Source organism: Ursus maritimus, unplaced genomic scaffold, assembly GCF_017311325.1.
Source record: "Ursus maritimus isolate PB19 unplaced genomic scaffold, ASM1731132v1 scaffold_16, whole genome shotgun sequence".
NCBI lineage: Eukaryota > Metazoa > Chordata > Mammalia > Carnivora > Ursidae > Ursus > Ursus maritimus.
In genome coordinates, this window is record NW_024424008.1 from 10,998,940 (window position 1) to 11,017,443 (window position 18,504).

General features: G+C 34.3%; 1 protein-coding gene across 10 annotated transcripts in view; it reads left to right on the forward strand.

Moving 5' to 3' along the window:
- EMSY (EMSY transcriptional repressor, BRCA2 interacting) overlaps window positions 1-18,504 on the forward strand; it is an 87,346-nt gene that overhangs the window by 40,357 nt on the left and 28,485 nt on the right. For all 10 annotated transcript variants that reach the window (XM_040630874.1, XM_040630866.1, XM_040630872.1 and 7 more), the window contains 2 exons: window positions 11,228-11,377; window positions 14,091-14,261. In XM_040630874.1, coding sequence (XP_040486808.1) covers window positions 11,228-11,377; window positions 14,091-14,261 — 321 coding nt within the window. The remainder of the gene's footprint in view (window positions 1-11,227; window positions 11,378-14,090; window positions 14,262-18,504) is intronic.

The following is an 18,504-nucleotide window of genomic DNA, read 5'->3' on the forward strand; positions in this document are numbered from 1 at the left end:
AAAATTGTATGAGCAGAGGTGCTAAGATTATAAGACGTTGTGTACAATGAAGAAGTTTGTGGAATAATAATTTAGGAGTTTATTGAAAACATCTCCAGCACAGTGGGAACTAAGAAGTAGGAGTCAGTCAGTGTAAGTTACTGAATCATAAAAGTATTGAATAGAAGAGCAGATAGGATGGGGTTTCAAACACAGGGAAATTAAAAAGACTCTTAATATACTTAATATCTTTAAGAAATGGAAACGGCTTTTTTTCTTCCTCCAGTGAATCTGGACTTTATTTGGTGGTAAAAAAAGCATTTGGAAGATGCTGACATTTTCAGCTTTGTTTTGTTTTTTTGATAGGAACATTTTATTATTAGTTTTTGAGATATGATTGACGTATCTCAAACATTGTGTTATTTATAGGAGTACAACATAATGATTTATGTATATATTTCAAAATGATACAGTAAGTTTAGTTAACATCCATTATCACACATAGTCACATTTTTTTTCTTGTGATGAGAACTTTTAAGATTTATTCTCTAAGCAACTTTCAGATATAGTACAGTCACCATACTGTATGTTACACGCTCAGGATTTACTTATCTTATAACGAAGTTTATACCTTCTGACCACCTTTACCCATTTTGGCTAGCCTTCCACCTCTTGCTTCTGGCAGCCACCAATATTCTTTGTATCTGTGAGTCCTTTGTTTGTTTTTCTAAGATTCTGTATGTAAGTGAGATCATTCAGTATGTGTCTTTCTCTGTCTTATTTCACTGAACATAATGCCCTCAAGGTCCATCCACGTTGTTGCAAATGGCAGGATTTCTTTCTTTCTAGTTTTTATTTTAACTCGTTAGTTAACATAGTGTTAAATTAGTTTCAGATGTACAATATGGTGATTCTACAATTCATATATTACCTGGTGCTCATCACAAGTGCATTCCTTAATCCCTATCACCTATTTAACCCATTCCCCCCCCACCTCCCCTCTGGTAACCATCAGTTTGTTCTCTATAGTTAAAGACCTGTTTCTTAGTTTCTCTCTCTCTTTCCCTTTGATCATTTGTCTTGTTTCTTAAATTCCACATTTCAGTGAAATCTTACAGTATTTGTCTTTCTCCAGCTGACTTACTTTGTTTAGCATATATTCTCTAGCTTGTTGTAAATGGCCAGATTTCATTCTTCTTCTTTATGGCTGAATAATATTCCATTGTGTGTGCGAGCGTGTGCACGTGTGCACACACACACACACACACACATCTTCCTTATCCATTCATCTATCAGTGGACACTTTGGCTGCTTCCATAGTTTAGCTATTGAAAATAATGCTGCAGTAAACATAGAAGGTGCATGTATCCCTTCAAATTAGTGTTTTTATATTCTTTGGGTAAATACCCAGTAGTGCAATTGTTGCATCATAGGGTAGTTCTATTTTTAACTTTTTGAGAAACCTCCATACCGTCTTCCACAGTGGTTGCACCAGTTTGCATTCCCACCAACAATGCAGGAGGGTTCCTTTTTCTTTACATCCTTGCTGACACCTGTTCTTTCTCATGTTTTTGATGTTAGCCATTCTGACAGGTGTGAAGTGATACCTTATTGTTGTTTGGATTTGCATTTCCCTGAGGATAAGTGATGATGAGCATCTTTTCATGTGTCTGTTGGCCATCTGGATGTCTTTTTTGGAGAAGTGTCTGTTCATGTCTTCTGTCCATTTTTTAATTGGATTACTTGTTTTTTGGGTGTTGAGTTTTGTAAGTTCTTTATGTATTTTGGATATTAACCTTTTGTCAGGTATGTCATTTGCAAGTATCTTCTCCCATTCTGGAGGTTTTAGTTTTGTTGATGTTTCCTGTCACTATGCAGAAGCAGCCTATTATTTTGACATAGTTCCCAAGTTTTTTTTTGCTTTCTGTTTGCCTTGCCTCAGGAGACATATCTAGAAAAAAATTGCTACAATCAGTGTCAGAGAAGTTACTACTTGTGTTCTCTTCTAGGATTTTTATGGTTTCAGGTCTCAAATTTAGGTCTGTAATCCATTTGAATTTATTTTTGTGTACGGTGTAAGAAAGTGGTCCAGTTTCTGTTTTTCTTTTCTCTTTTCTTTTCTTTTCTTTTCTTTTCTCTTTTGTTTATTTGAGATAGCGATCGAGAAAGAGAGAGAGTGCACCAGCAGGGAAACAGAGGGAGAAGCAGGCTTCCCACTGAGCAGAGAACTTGATGCAGGGCTCTGTCCCAGGACCCAGGGATCATGACCTGAGCCGAAGTCAGACACTTAACTGACTGAGTTATCCAGGCACCCCAAAAGTGGTCCAGTTTCATTCTTTTGCATGTTACTGCCCAGTTTTCCCAATACCATTTGTTCAAGATACTGTCTTTTTCCCATTGGATATTTTTTCCTGCTTTGTTAGAGATTAATTGATCATATATTTGTGGGTTTATTTCTGGGTTTTCTGTTCTGTTCCATTGATCTGTGTGTCTGATTTTGTGCCAGTACCATACTGTTTTGATAACTACAGCTTTGTAATATAACCTGAAATCTGGAATTGTGATGACTCCAGCTTTGCTTTTCTTTTTCAAGATTGCTTTAGCTATTTAGAGTCTCTTGTGGTTCCATACAAATTTTAGGATTGTTCTAGCTCTGTGAAAAATGCTGGTGGTATTTTGATAGGGATTGCATTAAATGTGTAGATTGTTTTGGGTAGGATAGACATTTTAACAATATTTGGTCTTTCAATCCATGAACGTGGAATGTCTTTCCATTTCTTTGTGTCATCTTCACTTTCTTTCATCAGTGTTTTACGCTTTTCAGAGTACAGCTCTTTTACGTCTTCGGTTAGTTTTATTCCTTAGGTATCTTAATTGTTTTTGGTGTAATTAAAAATGGGATTGTATTCGTAATTTCTTTTTTGCAGCTTCATTATTGGTGTATAGAAATGCAACGTATTCCTGTACATTGATTTTGTGTCCTGTGAATTTACTGACTTCATATATTAGCTCTGGTAGTTTTTTTGGAGTCTTTCATGTTTTCTATGTAGAGTGTTACATCATCTGCCAATAATGAAAGTTTGACTTCTTCCTTACTGATTTAGATGCCTTTTATTTCTTTTTGTTGGCTAACTGCTGTGGCAAGGACTTCCAGTTCTATGTTGAATAAAAGTGGTGAGAGTAGAAAGCTCTCAGTTTTTCCCCATTGAGTATGATGTTTGCTGTGGGTTTTCATATATGGTCTTTATTATGTTGAGGTATGTTCCCTCTACACCTTTTTTTGGCTTTTGCCATGAATGGATGTTATTCTTTGTCAAATGCTTTTTCTGCATCTACTGAAATGATTATATGGTTCTTATCCTTTCTCTTATTGATGTGATGTTGATTGATTTGCAAATACTGAATCACCCTTACAAACCAGGAATATATCCCACTGGATGGTGATGAATGATTTTTTTATGATTTTAATGTATTGTTGGATCCAGTTTGCTAGTATTTTGTTGAGGATTTTTACGTTGTATGTTCATCAGAAATATTGGCCTATAGTTCTCTTTTTTTTTTACCCCCCTGGTGTCTTTATCTGGTTTTGGTATCAGAGTAATGTTTGTCTTATTCCAAGACTGATTTTTTAATCATCTCTTTTGAACAGCAGGGTTAGGAGATACTAAAAAATTTCTAGTGAGCAAGGTATAGTTAATTATACAAAATCTAGTGTGGCTAATAAAAGCTGTATGATATATATTTGTTATGTTGTCTGGATTCTCTTTTACTCCATGTGAAAATGCTTATAAAAGCTTTTCTAGATTGACTCAAAAACCTCAGTCTTCTAACCCTATTTTCCCCATACGTCTTAAGTTCCTCAGTTGTAGTCTTAAGCCATGCCTGCTTTAAGAGTCTAACCATCATAGTTATAGGAGGAATATGTTATTAATAAAATCCCAATAATAGTTCTGGGTTGTTTACTCATACTAGATTTTGATTCAGTCTAGTTTATCAGTTTTTCTTTTATGGATCATGCCTTTGGTATTTTAACATTTTTCTTTTTTTTTCTCTAAAAGTTTTATAGTTGTTTTTTTTTTAATATTTAAGTCATGATCTATTTTGAGTTCATTTTTATTTAAAGTGTGAGGTTTAGGTCAAGGTTAATTTTTTTGCCTGTGGATGTAATTGCTTTTGTGCCCTTTGTTGAAAAGGCTATCAAACTCCATCGAATTGCTTTGGCATCTTTGTCATAAATAAGTTGGGTATATTTGTGTGGGTTTATTGCTAGGTACTCCGTTTGTTCCATTGATCTTTATGTCTATCTCTCTGTTAGTACCGTACTGTCTTGATTACTTACAGCTATATAGTAAGCTCTAATGTAGAGAGAGTGATTTCTTCCACTTTATTTTTATATTTCGGAATTATTTTAGCTATTCTAGTTTTATTGCCTTTCTATATAAATTTAAGATTTTATGTATCTGTGTGTAGTAAAACCTTATTGGGATTTTCCTAGGAATTGCATTAAACTTCTAGATGAGTTTAGGAAGAATTGACATCTTGATGAGTTATCCAGTTCATGAACAGAATGTGGCGCTCCATGTATTTAGGTCTTCATTCACTTCTTTCATCAGTGTTTCACAGTTCTCAGTGTACAAATCCTGTACATGTTTTATTTCATTTATACTTAAGTATTTCATATTCTCTGTGTTGTTTTATTTTCACTTCTTATATTGAGAGTGAGTTTGAACAACTATTTATATGTTTGAGAGCCCTTTGTATTTCATTTTTTGTGTGCAGTCTGTATTCATTCTCCATACTTCTGCTGTGGTATTTTTCTCATCAATTTCTGGGAATTTTATTATATCAGGATAATTAGCAAGCCCTGTGTATGTTTCATGATTTGCAGAGATTTTCCTCCCAGTTTTTTTGTCTGTTGTTGACTTTATTTATGGGGACTTCTGCGTAGATCTTTTTTTGTTTTTATATAGTTGAATTTATCAGTGTAGTGTTTAATGCTTCTAGATTTTTAGTCACAGTTCACATTTTTTACATTTAAATATTTTGCAATTTATCCCAGTGTGAGGAATTATGTATTGTTAGTATTGGGAAATTGTTCTGTAGTTTTCTTTTTGTGTACAGTCTTTGTCAGGCTTTAGTTTAATGTTATGTGTGCTTTCAAGAAAGAATTGTGTAATGTTTTCCTTTTTAAAAATGCTTGGAATTTTTTAAAAAAGCTTTATTGAGATATATTTTATATACCATTCAAATAACCACTCAAAGTATACAGTTCGGTAGTATTTAATATATTCACAGATATGTGTGACCATCACCACAAGTTGATTTTAGAACATTTTCATCACTTCGAAAAGCAACCCTGTAACCTTTAGTTATCATTCTTTACTCCCTATGACAGCCTCTCCAGCCCTAAGCAACCACTAATCTACTTTGTGTCTCTAGATTTTCGTATGAATGGACTCATGTAATACATGGTCTTTCTTGACTGGTTTCTTTCACTTAACAGTGTTTTCAGGGTTCATACATGTATTGGTACTTAATTCTTTTTATGGCCAAATAATATTTCACATTTTGTTTATCCATTTGTCCCTTGATATACATTTGGATTTTTTCCACCTGTTGGCTGTTATGAGTAATTCTGTGGAAAGCATTCATGTGTAAGTTTTTGAGTATTCATTTCTTTTGTGTATATACCTTGGAGTGGAATTGCTCAGTTGTATGGTAACTCTATGTATGTTTGAGAAACTACTAGACTGTTTTCCAAAATGACTGTACGATTTTACATCTCCATTAGTGTATGAGGGTTCCAATTTCTCTACCTCCTTTCCAACACTTGTTATTCTCTAATTTTTTGATTCTAGCCTTCCTAGTTTGTGTGAACTGGTATTTCATTGTGGTTTTGATTTGCATTTCTCTGATGACTAATGATGTCAAACATCTTTTCCTGTGCTTATTTCAGTCCTCCTTGGAGAAATATTTATTTATATCCTTTGTCCACTTTTAAATTGGGTTGTCTTTTTATCACTGAATTGTAAGAAGTTTTTTTTTTAGTTTATATATTTTAGATAATAAACCCTTATTAGGTATATGATTTACAAATATTTCGTGCCATTCTCTTGGTTGTCTTTTCATATTCTTGATGATGTCCTATTACAGAAGTTTTTTATTTTGGTGATGTCCAATTTATTTAATTTTTCCAATGTTGCTTATGCTTTGGTATCATATTTAAGAATCTTTTGCCAAATCCCTGATCATAAAGATTTATGTCTGTCTTTTTCTAAGTGTTTGATACTTTTACCTCTTAAATTTAGGTCTTTGATCAATTTTGAGTTTGAGTTAATTTTGTTATGATGGAAAGTAAGCCTCCCATTTCATTCTTTTGCATATGGCTATCTATTTGTTCCAGTACCATTTACTGAAAAGACTATTCCTCCCCCCGCCCCCACCCACGCTTACTGTTGAATGGTCTTGGCACCTTGTTGAAAATTGACCATATGTGGGTTTGTTTCTGTACTCTCAATTCTATTCCATTAGTTTGGTATATGTATCCATATGCCAGTGCCACATTGTTTTCGTTACCATTGATTTGTAGTACATTTTGAAACCAGGATGTAATTACTATTATCTTGTTCTATTTTTAAGGATTGTTTTGACTATTTGGGTCCATTGCAATTCCATATGAATTTTGGAATCAGCTTATCAATTTCTATAAAGAAGTCAACTGAGATTCCGACAGGGATTGCATTGAATCTATAGGTCAGTTTAGGAGTATTACCATCTTAATAATGTTAAATTTTGTGATCAATGAACACGAGATGTTTTCCCATTTATTTAGATCTTCTTTAATCTATTTCAACAATGTTGTGTGATTTCTAGAGTATAAATTTTACATTTCTTTTGTTAAATTTATTCTTAAGTATTTTTTTGAAGCTACCTTAAATGAAATTGTTAATCTCATTTTTTGGATTGTTCACTGCTAATTTATACAAATGCAACTGATTTTTGTGTTGATTTGATATCCTGTACCTTTGCTGAACTCATTTTTTAGTTCTAATAGTTTTAGGTGAATTTCTCAGGATTTTGTATATAAAAGAGCATGTCATCTACAAATAGAGATGATTTCTGCTGTTACAGTCTGGATACCTTGCATTTCTTTTTCTTGACTAATTTCCCTGATTAGAGTCTCTAGTAAAATGTTGAGTATAACTTTCAAGAGTGGACCTTGTTTCTTCTCTTCATAGAACTTCCTTTAGCGTCTATTGTAAGGCAACACATTGTTACTAGCAACAGATTTTCTCAATTTTTGTTTATCTTGTAAAGTCTTATTTTGCCTGCATTTCTGAATGATAGCTTTGCTGGATATTGGATTCTTGGTTGGCAGTTTTTTTTCTTTGAACACTTGGAATAGTTATCTTAATGCCTGATAAACTCCACAGTTTTGCTGAGAAGTCAGTTATTAACCTTAATGCAGTTCCTTTATAAGTGAAAAGTTGGTTTTTTCTTGTTACGTTCAAGGTTTTTTCTGTTGCTTTTGACTTTTAGCATTTTTAGTATGATGTATCTGTTTGTGGTTCTCTTTGTGTTTATTCTCTTTGGAGTTTGTAGAGCTTCCTGGATGTGTAAGTTATTGCTTTTCAATAAATTTAGGACATTTTCAGCAATTTCTTTAAATATTTTTTCTTCTCTTTTCTTGATGTTCTTTTCTTTTGGTAGTTCTGTTACATGTATGTTTGGGCACTTGTTCTACATTTCTCTGAGGTTCTGTCCATTTCTTTTCATTCTTTTTTCTCTGACATTTTTCAGCTTGCATAATCTCAATTGCTCTATTTTCACATTTGCTTTTTTATTTTTTCCTGCCAGTTCAAATCTACTTTTGAACGCCTCTAGTGAATTTTTTATTTCAGTTATTATACTTTTTAACCCCCAAATTTCCCTTTGGTGTTTTTTTGTAATTTCTATTGCTTTATTAATATTCTCTGTTTGATGCAACTTTGTTGTCATACCCTCTTACTTCTATAATCATGCTTTCCTGTACTTCGTGAACATATTTATAAAGGCTACTTTGAGGTCTTTTGCTGTTCTTAAATCTGACGTGTGTTTGCTCTCATAGGGAATTTCTGTTGCCTGCTTTTTTCCCCCAGTATATGGGTCATATTTTCCTGTTTCTTTGTATGCCTCCTTGTATTTTGTTGGAACTAGACATTTTAGATATTTATATTGATGTTTTACTTAGTTTACGTGATTATTTTTTAAAAAGTAGACTCCATGCCCAACATGGGGCTTGAACTCACAGCCCTGAGATTGACAGTCACATGCTCTACTAACTAAGCCAGCCAGACACTCCTTGATATTTTAGGTATTAGACATTATATATTGTAGCTGGATACTGGTCTTCTTGTACCTTCCCAATCTGTGATTTTTTTGTTGTTGTTATTTACTTGGTTATTTATTGTTTAGTAACTAGATCAATTATTTTAGTGAAGTAAGCTTCTAATGCTGTTGCTCAGGGAGTTATAGCTCTGGGTATGCCCACAGTTGTTCTGAGATGACAGTGGAATCAGTGTGACTCTCTCCCGCTCTTTATCTGACCACACCCAACCATTAAACTACATTTACTGCTCTATTATTTTCAACAGTGTCTTGGACTCTTAAGTTGCTTTACAAACTAGTCTAAATTGTGACTTCTTTGAAGGAATAGTTTCAGAGGTGTATTTATTCTGACCACAGGAGGGTTCCTCTCAGCTTCCTTATACCTAAGTTCTCTCCTGCAAGCTATCTGGCCTATTGTCTTGAATGTTGGGTAGTTTTTTAAGATTTTATTTATTTGAGAGAGAGCAGAACGAGAGAGAGAAGGGAGCATGAGCGGGGTTGAGGGGCAGAGAGAGGGACAAGCAGACTCCCCTCTGAGCAGGGAGCCCGACTCAGGGCTCAGTCCCAGGACCCTGAGATCTGACCTGAGCCAAAGGCAGACGCTTAACCAACTGAGCCTCCCAGGTGCCCCGAATGTTTTTTCTTAAATCCACAAATCTTCCTGTTGCCTTTCATCACATCCTCAACTGTTCTTGAGAACTTGAACTTCTCCATGCTCTATTACAAATGAAGTCAGTTCCTTCGGGAAGAGATTACAAACTATCTGTTATTATCTATTTCTACCCTCAGGCAGCTCTGGAGCTCTGGGGGTAAGGTCAGTGACAGGCTTTCCTCTGAATGACACCCCTGCTCTAGAAGCTGAGCACTCAGTGAAGGCAAGGGTAGGAGTGTGGGCAGCAGCCTGATATCCTCTTGGCTTGCTTCTCTTAGTGGTAGAGCCACCACCTCACTAGCCAGGGCAATGGTGATCAGGACTCTGGTTTCTCAGTAGCGTTGTGCCCAAAGTATAGCCTTTGTTCCATAGTTGAGGGCTTGGCAGAAGAAGGGAATGCCCACTTCTTAATATCACTTGCCTGGGGCTTAGCAATACCTACCTGGGGGCAGGATGGGGTAAACTGAAGTCCTGCTGCTCCTCAGAAGAAAGCCCTGCATCAGGGAGCTGGAATAAGAGGAAACCTTGTGTTCTTGACTACAGCAGTTGGAGAGGAGTCTGCCTCACTCATAGTGGGTAAGGAGGGACAGGTCTTAGTTTAAATACCATAGATCTCTCCTTTCTTACTGAATTTTGCTGCATATTCTTGAATAGATGTTTCTTCATTTGTCCTTGGGACTCTTTCCAGAGCTTTTCATTGGTTATCATTTTACTAGTTCCATTGGGTTACCAGATTAGCAGAGCTCCTCATGCTCTCTTGTCAAAAATTGATCTCTGAACGATTTTTGGTTTTAATTGAGATATAATTGACATATAACATTGTGTTAGTTTTAGGTGTATAACATAATGATTTGATTGATACATGTATATATTATGAAATAATCACCCCAACAGGTTTAGTTAACATTTATCGCCACACAGTTACAATTTTTTTTTTTTCTGATGATGAGAACTTTAAAGAGGAATGGTTTTAAATACATTGTAATTATCTTCTTTTTACAGAACTGTAGAATTGCTCTGTGAAACTATCTGGGCCTGCTATTTATTGATGAAGGGGGAGGAGTTCCTTAAAATTTATTTTAAGGAAATTTGTCTATTTAGATACCTGTCTTTTCTGAAGTCCATTTTGATAACTAATATTTTTCTAGATAATTATCTATTTGATCTGAATTTTCAACTTATTTACAAAGGACTGAACAAAGTAATCTCTTATGATTTCATTAAGTTTTTTCTGTCTAGTTATTGGGAGGGTGTACTTCTTTTTATGTATCTTAAGCATTTATTGTAATTCACTAATGAGATAATGCTAGAAAAAAAGTTTTCCCTTCCACTTCACTGGTTATGATTTCTTATAATCAGTTTCTCTATTATCTCTACAGTAATAATACTTTATTGAATTCTTGCTATGTATGAGGCACTTTACAATTTTGATTTATTTAATCTTTATAACAACCCAAGAATGTATATACTGATAGTATCTTTATTTTATGGATGAGAAAACTGAGTTATAGAGATAATAATTTGCCCAATTATGCCTAGGTGATGATCATAATTTTAACTTCTTGGTTCACCTACAAGACATTTAAGTTTATTTAAGGTTGTTAAATAAATAGATTTATTTGCTTCCTAATGTCTCAACCTAAGTCACTGTCCAAAAGTAATATAATTTTTAGTTGTCTATAACAATATACTCCATCCCATGGATTTTTTTCAGTGAAGTTAGTAGGGGGAAGGTGTTACCAAAAATTTCCTTCCTCAGTTAACAATTATTAGTACTTAAATTTGTAGTTAGCATGAGAAGTTCATTTTATTTTTTTATTTTACTTATTTTTGAGTGATTTCTTTTAAATGGATATTTTATATTTGGAAAGTCAATGTAACAATTACAACATTTAAGTAAAAATTTTGAAAAATGTAAAAAAAAAAAATCCACACCATTACACTAATTTGGTTTGAAAGCTTTTATTTGACATGATCACAGGCAAAAGAAAAAAAAATTTTAAAGAAATTGTTAAGAGTTTCTGTAATATTTTAATTATATTCTTGAATGAGAGAAATTAGAAAAGATAGGAATTTAAGGAATAAAAATTGAGAGTTTCATTATTTTGAAAAAAGCCTCTCTTTAGGCAAGACCTAGGAAATATGTGTAACTACTGCCCTCTTGGGTTGGTATAAGGAACATGTTTTTCAAAATTATCTGTATTGAGATTTCTCTTTCTTCTTTCAAAGGTGTTAAAATCATCACACAACAAGTTCAACCAAGTAAAATCTTACCTAAACCAGTGACAGCAACTCTGCCCACCAGTAGCAATTCCCCTATTATGGTGGTTAGCAGTAATGGTGCAATTATGACAACTAAACTGGTAACCACTCCTACTGGTAAGTTTTCTTGAGCATCAGTCCATTCATTCATCATATATGTTCATTGAGTAATTTCTTTGTCTCAACATAGTGCTTGACACTGGGGATATAGAGATTAATGAGACAATTCTTTAAGAGGCTTTTCCCCCAACTAAAAATAGCTTTCTTTTATTATTGTCATGGTCTTCCGTTCTTTTACTTTATAGCACATACTACAGTTTCTAATTTCTTCTCTACTTGTTTGTTGATTTAATGTAGTTCACCTTATTAGACCATAAACTCCATGATTAGGGACCGTCTTTGTTTTATTCACCATATATATGTAGAGCTGGTCTGGAAGTAGGTGTTTAGTCAGGACTTGTTGAGGGACCGAAAACACCTCTCCCACCCCAGAAGGATTGCACTCTTAGGAGGTCGAAAGTCTGTATTACATTGCAGTGTGGTAAGCATTACTCAGACTGGGAGAGGCACAGAATGCTATTTCCCCAGGTAGGAGAGCAACCAAGCTATGCCCAACGAAGTGACAGTGTAGAACATTTTAGATAGTACCACCCTTTGTGTCCTTGAGCAGATTACCATCGTCTATTTAAGTGGGTTAACAATACCTGTACCATAAGGTTATTGTAAGTATTAGAGGAAATCAGGTATGTAAATTCCCCAGCAGAATGCTCAATAGCTATTACTATTAATTAATGTAAGAAATAGCCATTAGTGTTATTTTAAATTTGTATAAATCTTACCAGATTTTTTGAGAAGAGCCAGTACTTAGATGATGGAATCTAAATAGTATAAAATGATACCCATCTCAAGTTTATAAAGCTCTCATTTATTGGCCAGGATGTAAAGGTCTATACAGACATTATACTTAATCTCCCTTAGGCTTTTTTTTTTTTTTTTTAAGATTTTATTTATTTATCTGACAGAGAGAACACAAGCAGGGACAGCAGCAGACAGAGGGACAAGCAGGTTCCCCACTGAGCAGGTAGTCCGATGTGGGACTCGATCCCAGGACCCCGAGATCATGACCTGAGCGGAAGGCAGATGCTTAACCTTAACCATCTGAGTCACCCAAGCGCCCCTCCCTTTTAGCGGCAAAACAGAGACTGATGTTAAGCAACTTGCTCAAAGTCATGCAGCCAATAAAAGGAAGATCGGGGATTTGAACCCCCATCTATTTGACTCTCTTTTTTTCTTTTTATTTGTGGTAAAATAGAACTTGAAGTTTATCATTTTAAGTGTATAGTTCATTGACATTCAGTGCGTTCATGTTGTTTTATAACCATCATTACCATCAGGCTTCAGAACCTTTTCATCTTCCCAAACTGAAACTCTGCACATTAAACAATAACTGTCCATTACCACCTTCCCCCCACTCTGCCAACCAGCATTCTGCTTGCTGTCTCTGCAAAGCCTGTGCTTTAAAAACACGTTATTCTTGCATTAAATTGATCATACTCCACCCCCCACCCCCCGCCCCGAACTTCTTCCATTTGGTACAAAGATAATAGTGTTATTTATATGATTCTTTACCCTAGGGAAAAGTAGTAAAAAATAATAATGTGTCTGTCTGTGCCTGTGTATCTATGTTAGAAAAGGTGTTTCTATTTTTAAAACAAAAGCTTAAGTGGAAAATTTTTTTAAAAATTCAGCATTATGTCTGTAGCATGTTTACTTTGCACTAGATTTTTTGAGGGGGATTCAGATGTATGTTTGTAACTGATTTAAATTAGTTCTACCTAACGTTCTTCCCCTCTTCCATTTTTTCGGTTGTGATTGTATTTAAAAATAATTTTAAATATCTTGCTAAAAGCATTTTTCAGGGAGGGGGTTGTTGAAAACAGTTATCACAATGACCATTCTAATTATCATAAAAAAATGCTTTCCTGTTAAGGTTTTATCTTAGTCATCTTCATTCTTCCCCAGACTAATAGTTCTTAGTGTGAGAATAGTATTTCTGAGTTACTGGATTTGTAGGAAACTACAACAGACTCATATGGTTAATTTTTAATTCCTGTTTGGGAAAAGAAAAAAGTCCTTGGAATAGTGGGGAAGAGTGCTGCAAAATCCTTTGAGAGATATGAAGAAAAGTCTTCTAACAGGTCAGTTAGAGTTGAGGAAATGTGTAAATAGTGAACTTTTTAGGCTAAAAGAAATATTCCTGGCAACTCTTGGCAGCTTCAACTTCAATCTCTAGTAAAATGATGGAATAATTCTTTAAAAGATGGAAATATATTTAGAGAGTAGCAGAGTACAAAATAGTAAAAGTTTATAAAATTTTAAGCAAACAGTACTGCCTTATTTGCTGAGTGCTGACACTGGGTTTGGCACTGAGACAGCATAAAACAGATGCAGGGACCTTAAAATCTATAACAGAAATTCTAAAATGTTCTGGCAGGAAAGATGATTAAACTTTAGTTTCTTTTGGCATAGAACTAGTAGAAGAAGGGTAGTGGAAGAAAGGAACATAGTTACCCTTTTTCTTGAGGTTAGTAATTTGATGCAACACATCACAAAATTTTATGTGTAAAATTAATTCAAATTGAGTTGGCTATAGTTCTTGCTATGTGTATTGAAAACGGGCTATAAATTGTTACTTAATGTCTTGACACCTTGAAATTCCATTTTCAAGTTAAAGCAATGTAGATTACATTGAATTATAGCTAAACTGTATAAATTATCATTCTTCTGTAAGTAATGACAAGTTTTTCTTTTGGCTTTTCCCTTTTTATAGGCACACAGGCAACCTATACCAGGCCAACAGTGAGCCCGTCCATAGGTCGGATGGCTGCAACCCCTGGAGCTGCAACCTATGTGAAAACTACCAGTGGTAGCATCATTACAGTAGTACCCAAGTCGTTAGCCACCTTGGGGGGCAAGATAATTAGCAGTAATATAGTCTCTGGTAGGTATATCTGAAATATGTTAAAGCTATAAGTAACTAGGAAGAGAAAAAAACATTTCACTGTTGAAGGGTTCTGTTTGATCTGTTTTCTGCTTAGAAATCTGGAGCTTTGTTTTTAGTCCTGATGTTTAGTGATTAAGTCTAGTTTTTTTTTATTTCTAGTATTAAATTTTCACACATTAAGTTTTTGATAGCTTTAAAATAGAACATTTAGTTGTTTTTAATCAGAATGGAAATACTATGATTTACATTTTGTTTTCTTTTTTCCTTCTTTTATGATTTACATTTGTATAGAGATTTTTCATTTACTAAGTATTCTCCCATGTGTCAGTCCTTTCAGGACTGATAAATTTGAATAGTTGGTATCATCCAGTTGACAGGTACAGACAGATTTGAGTTTAGAGAGATGAAATTGACCTATCCAAGACCACACAAGCTAGATAGAGGAAGAAACAATTAGGATTTATTTGTCTAAATATGTTTAGGGACCGTATCTCATAATTTCATTTACTAATGTCACTTTAGCTTATTAAAAATAAAAATATTTGAATATCTTTATTTTCTTTTCACCATTGTATTGATTATTTACTTTTAAGAAATATGTTACTCAGATAGTGAAAGCTAATATTTATTGGTATTTTGGGACTTTACCTGGTTTTTATCAGCTCATTAATTCCTGAAGTATTTGGATTGTGGATTCTGAAGTAGAATGTTAACATAGCATCTGTTTTCATTATTAGTTTTTAATTAAAATTATGTAAATAATCTCTCATCAGGCAAGCCCTATGGACTTTAACTGTCTACCATTTTTGTAGACTAGCCATATTTTGTATGCCCCAGGTGAGTTGTTCTGACATTTTAAAGTGAAGGGATTGAAGTTCCTGGCAATATATGATGTTGCTGATAACTCAGGGAGTGAAAAAACAAACAAACAAACAAAACCAAAAAACAAGGCAGGGCATGGTATTGGCATAAAGCACTATATTTAAAGCTGCTAATACTGGCTCTATTTTTAAGTGTAAGTGAGAAAATCCAGTGTTTGCCAAACTGAGGAGGGTGAAACCAGTAGGGAATCATCATACTCCAGCTTTAAGAGGATTTTTTAAATAGCACAGTGAACACTCAAATTATGATTTATTACCTAACAGTATCTTAATGGTATAGAGCACATTCTCAAACATTTTTCAGAAAGTGATCATTCTTCATTGGTATGTAGCTTTTTATCACCATAATGTTTTTTCTTTACTTACATATGAATTCATAGTAACCTTACAGCTTGAAGGAATGTCTAGATGTCATAAGGCCAGTGTTTTCACACCTTCTTTATGATTTAGCAGCTTTGTACCAGGTTAGAGCAGTACAGTAAGCAAGCATATTTTCCTAGAAGCAGAGATATATACCCTATGCATGTATACGTTTTATTCACCTTTGTATGAAGCAACCATGGTTAGCGGCTATTTCGAGTATAGCGGGTATACGTGAGAAGAGTTCTTCAACTTTTCTAGCACAAGAGGATCTACTTGGCACAAAGTTGAAACAGTGCTATTGGTTGCATGGAGCTTGTTTTGTGTCTACTTCTGCTTCACTGACACTTTTATTTTAAGGAATCTTTCATTTCTGACTGCTCTTTACTGCTCTTCTGACTGATCCTTACGTTACATATCAATACTCTTTATAAAGGCAGTTCTCTTATTTTATAATGTTTTTGTTATTTCGTGATTGTGGGATTATAAGTTAGTTTATGCAGTTTTCAGTCCCTGGTTGTCTATTCACAGTGAACTGGTAAGCCTAGTTGGATGAATTTGGATAACCCATAATTAGATGCTGGATTCTAGAATTTGTGCCTACCCTACCTCCCTACCCCCCGAACAAAAATGAAATGCTTTTCTTAAAAGATACCCAGACATTTAGCTGTAAGAATAGAAGGCTTTAAAAATAAAAATGATACTTTCCCCCTTACTGTGGGTAATTTGGAAAATACAGAAAGATATAAAGAAAATTAAAAACACAATTTTTACCATCCAGAGAAATATGTTAAAATTTAAGTGTATATATTTCTGTTCATTCCTTTTTCTGTTCATTTTTTTGGTTATAAATGTATGTGTGTATGTGTGTGTATTTTAAAAATTACCTTGAGATCTAATACAATCAGCTTTTCCCCTTTTTTCATAGAATAATATTTTCCTATTCTTTTAAATGTATCTCGACACCTCCCCTGCCCCCACTTACTGGTTACACAATGTTTCATTATATAATGCACCATAATTTAGCCATTTTCTCATTGTTGAATGTTCTAGGTTGCTTCCGATTTTTTTGTCATTATAAATAATCCTGTGATAAACATCATTATATATAAATTATTATGTGAAGACTTTACTTCCTTTTCTCTAGAAAGCAAGGTCATGCTTCCAGAGTGCTTTCTAGAAAGGTCAGGTTTTTCTTTTCATTAGAATAAGCAACTAAATGGAAGGCATGACTATTTTTGCAGTTATTTAACTCCTTAGAATCAGATATTTACTTATATGTGTACATATAGAGAGGCCTATCAGATACGTATGTTTTTTTGTGAACTTTGTTGAGGGTTGGTTAAGGAACCATGTCTATTTTATGCAGAAGATTGGATCCTTCAGAGATGAACTCATCATCTTCACTCGAAGGACATTATGAGAACCTGTGACAGTGGCAAGACTTGATTTTGATTTTCTTGATCCTTAGTACGATGTTCAGACAAGGAGATAATGTTAATATATCTTTTCCATTAGTTCATTCATTTGCTCATTCTTTGAGCAAAGCAACATAAAACATTATCCAAGAGACCACATTGTTAGGGTGATGTAAAAAATCTCTGAACAGTAAAATCTGGGCCAATAAATTAGTTTCTTTAAGCCATCCTACCATAATGCTCACATTTTTACAGGAATCTTGTTTTTTAAATAGAAATCCTGGAGTGCATCCAATATCATAGGCCGTGATCCAAACGTGACTTAACAGTTAATTTACACCATTGTGTCTTAACTCTTTATAATTGAAGACCATATATATAGTGGGTTCTCTGATATCCTATGAGCCAGATCTTGGGCTGGGTGCTGTGATACATAGGGATGTACGTGGATGCATTCTCTGCCCTAGAGAATGCTAAACAAATGAACTTTTATACATTCTGTTGTAGCATGTATGTGTGTATGTGTGTATTTTTAAAATCACATTGAGATCTAATATAATCAGCTTTTACACTTTTTTCATAGAATAATATTTTCCTATTCTTTTAAATGTATCTTGACACCTCCTCTGCCCCCACATGCTTTGAGCAAAAAAGACTGACTACTGTGAAAGTGTAGAGGAAGACCTTTATTTTTATTTTTTAAAAGATTCATTTATTTTAGAGAGAGAGAGAATGGGTGTGCACACAAGTGGGCGGAGGGGCAGAAGGAGAGGGAGGGAGAGAGAATCTCTAGCAGCCTCCCCACAGAGTGCAGAGCCCAGTGAGGTGGGGCTCAGCTGGAAGCTTGATCTCACCACCTGAGATCATGATCTAACCAAAACCAATAGTCTGATGCTCAAACAACTGAACCACCTAAGCACCCCTAGAGAAAGATCTTTAAAAAAAATGAGTAACACTTGTTTCATCAATACAACAAAGTTATCAACTGAAAGATAGAAGCATGCTCACTGGAATTTTAGAATTTAATAACTTGATAATTCTAGTCAAAGTCTTCCGTTTTAATATGACACTGTACTTTTCCTTATGTTACACCTTTTTCTGTTTTCTATCTTCTTCCTCTCACCCTTCAATTTGTTGAGCTGGTGAACTTGATCTGCAACTGTTTAATAAGTTGACAGATCCCTGTAATGGAAAGGATTAGACAATGACTTAGATACAAATATAATTCACTTGTTAAGCAAGTGTTTCAAAAAAGTGGTCCTTGTACTTTGGTTAAAGGTTAGTTAACATTTCCTTGAGATAATTTTTAATGCTTACTTTCTAAAAAACACTTTTATTAACCAAATATTTAGTGAGGCTGTATCGTTGAAGGAGTCATTATAATCAATCATGTATGAGGGATTGAAGTAAGAGTTGAAGTTGATACATATGAATAATGGGCAGTGTGGTCTTTGTGGCTCTTAACAGCTTACTATTCAAAAACTACAGATAAAGGGAAAAACATTTGTGAAGCTGGTGTGTGGATAAAAGTGCGTTTTTATGTAACCTGACTGTGTTACCTTGGACTGACAAGACATTAGA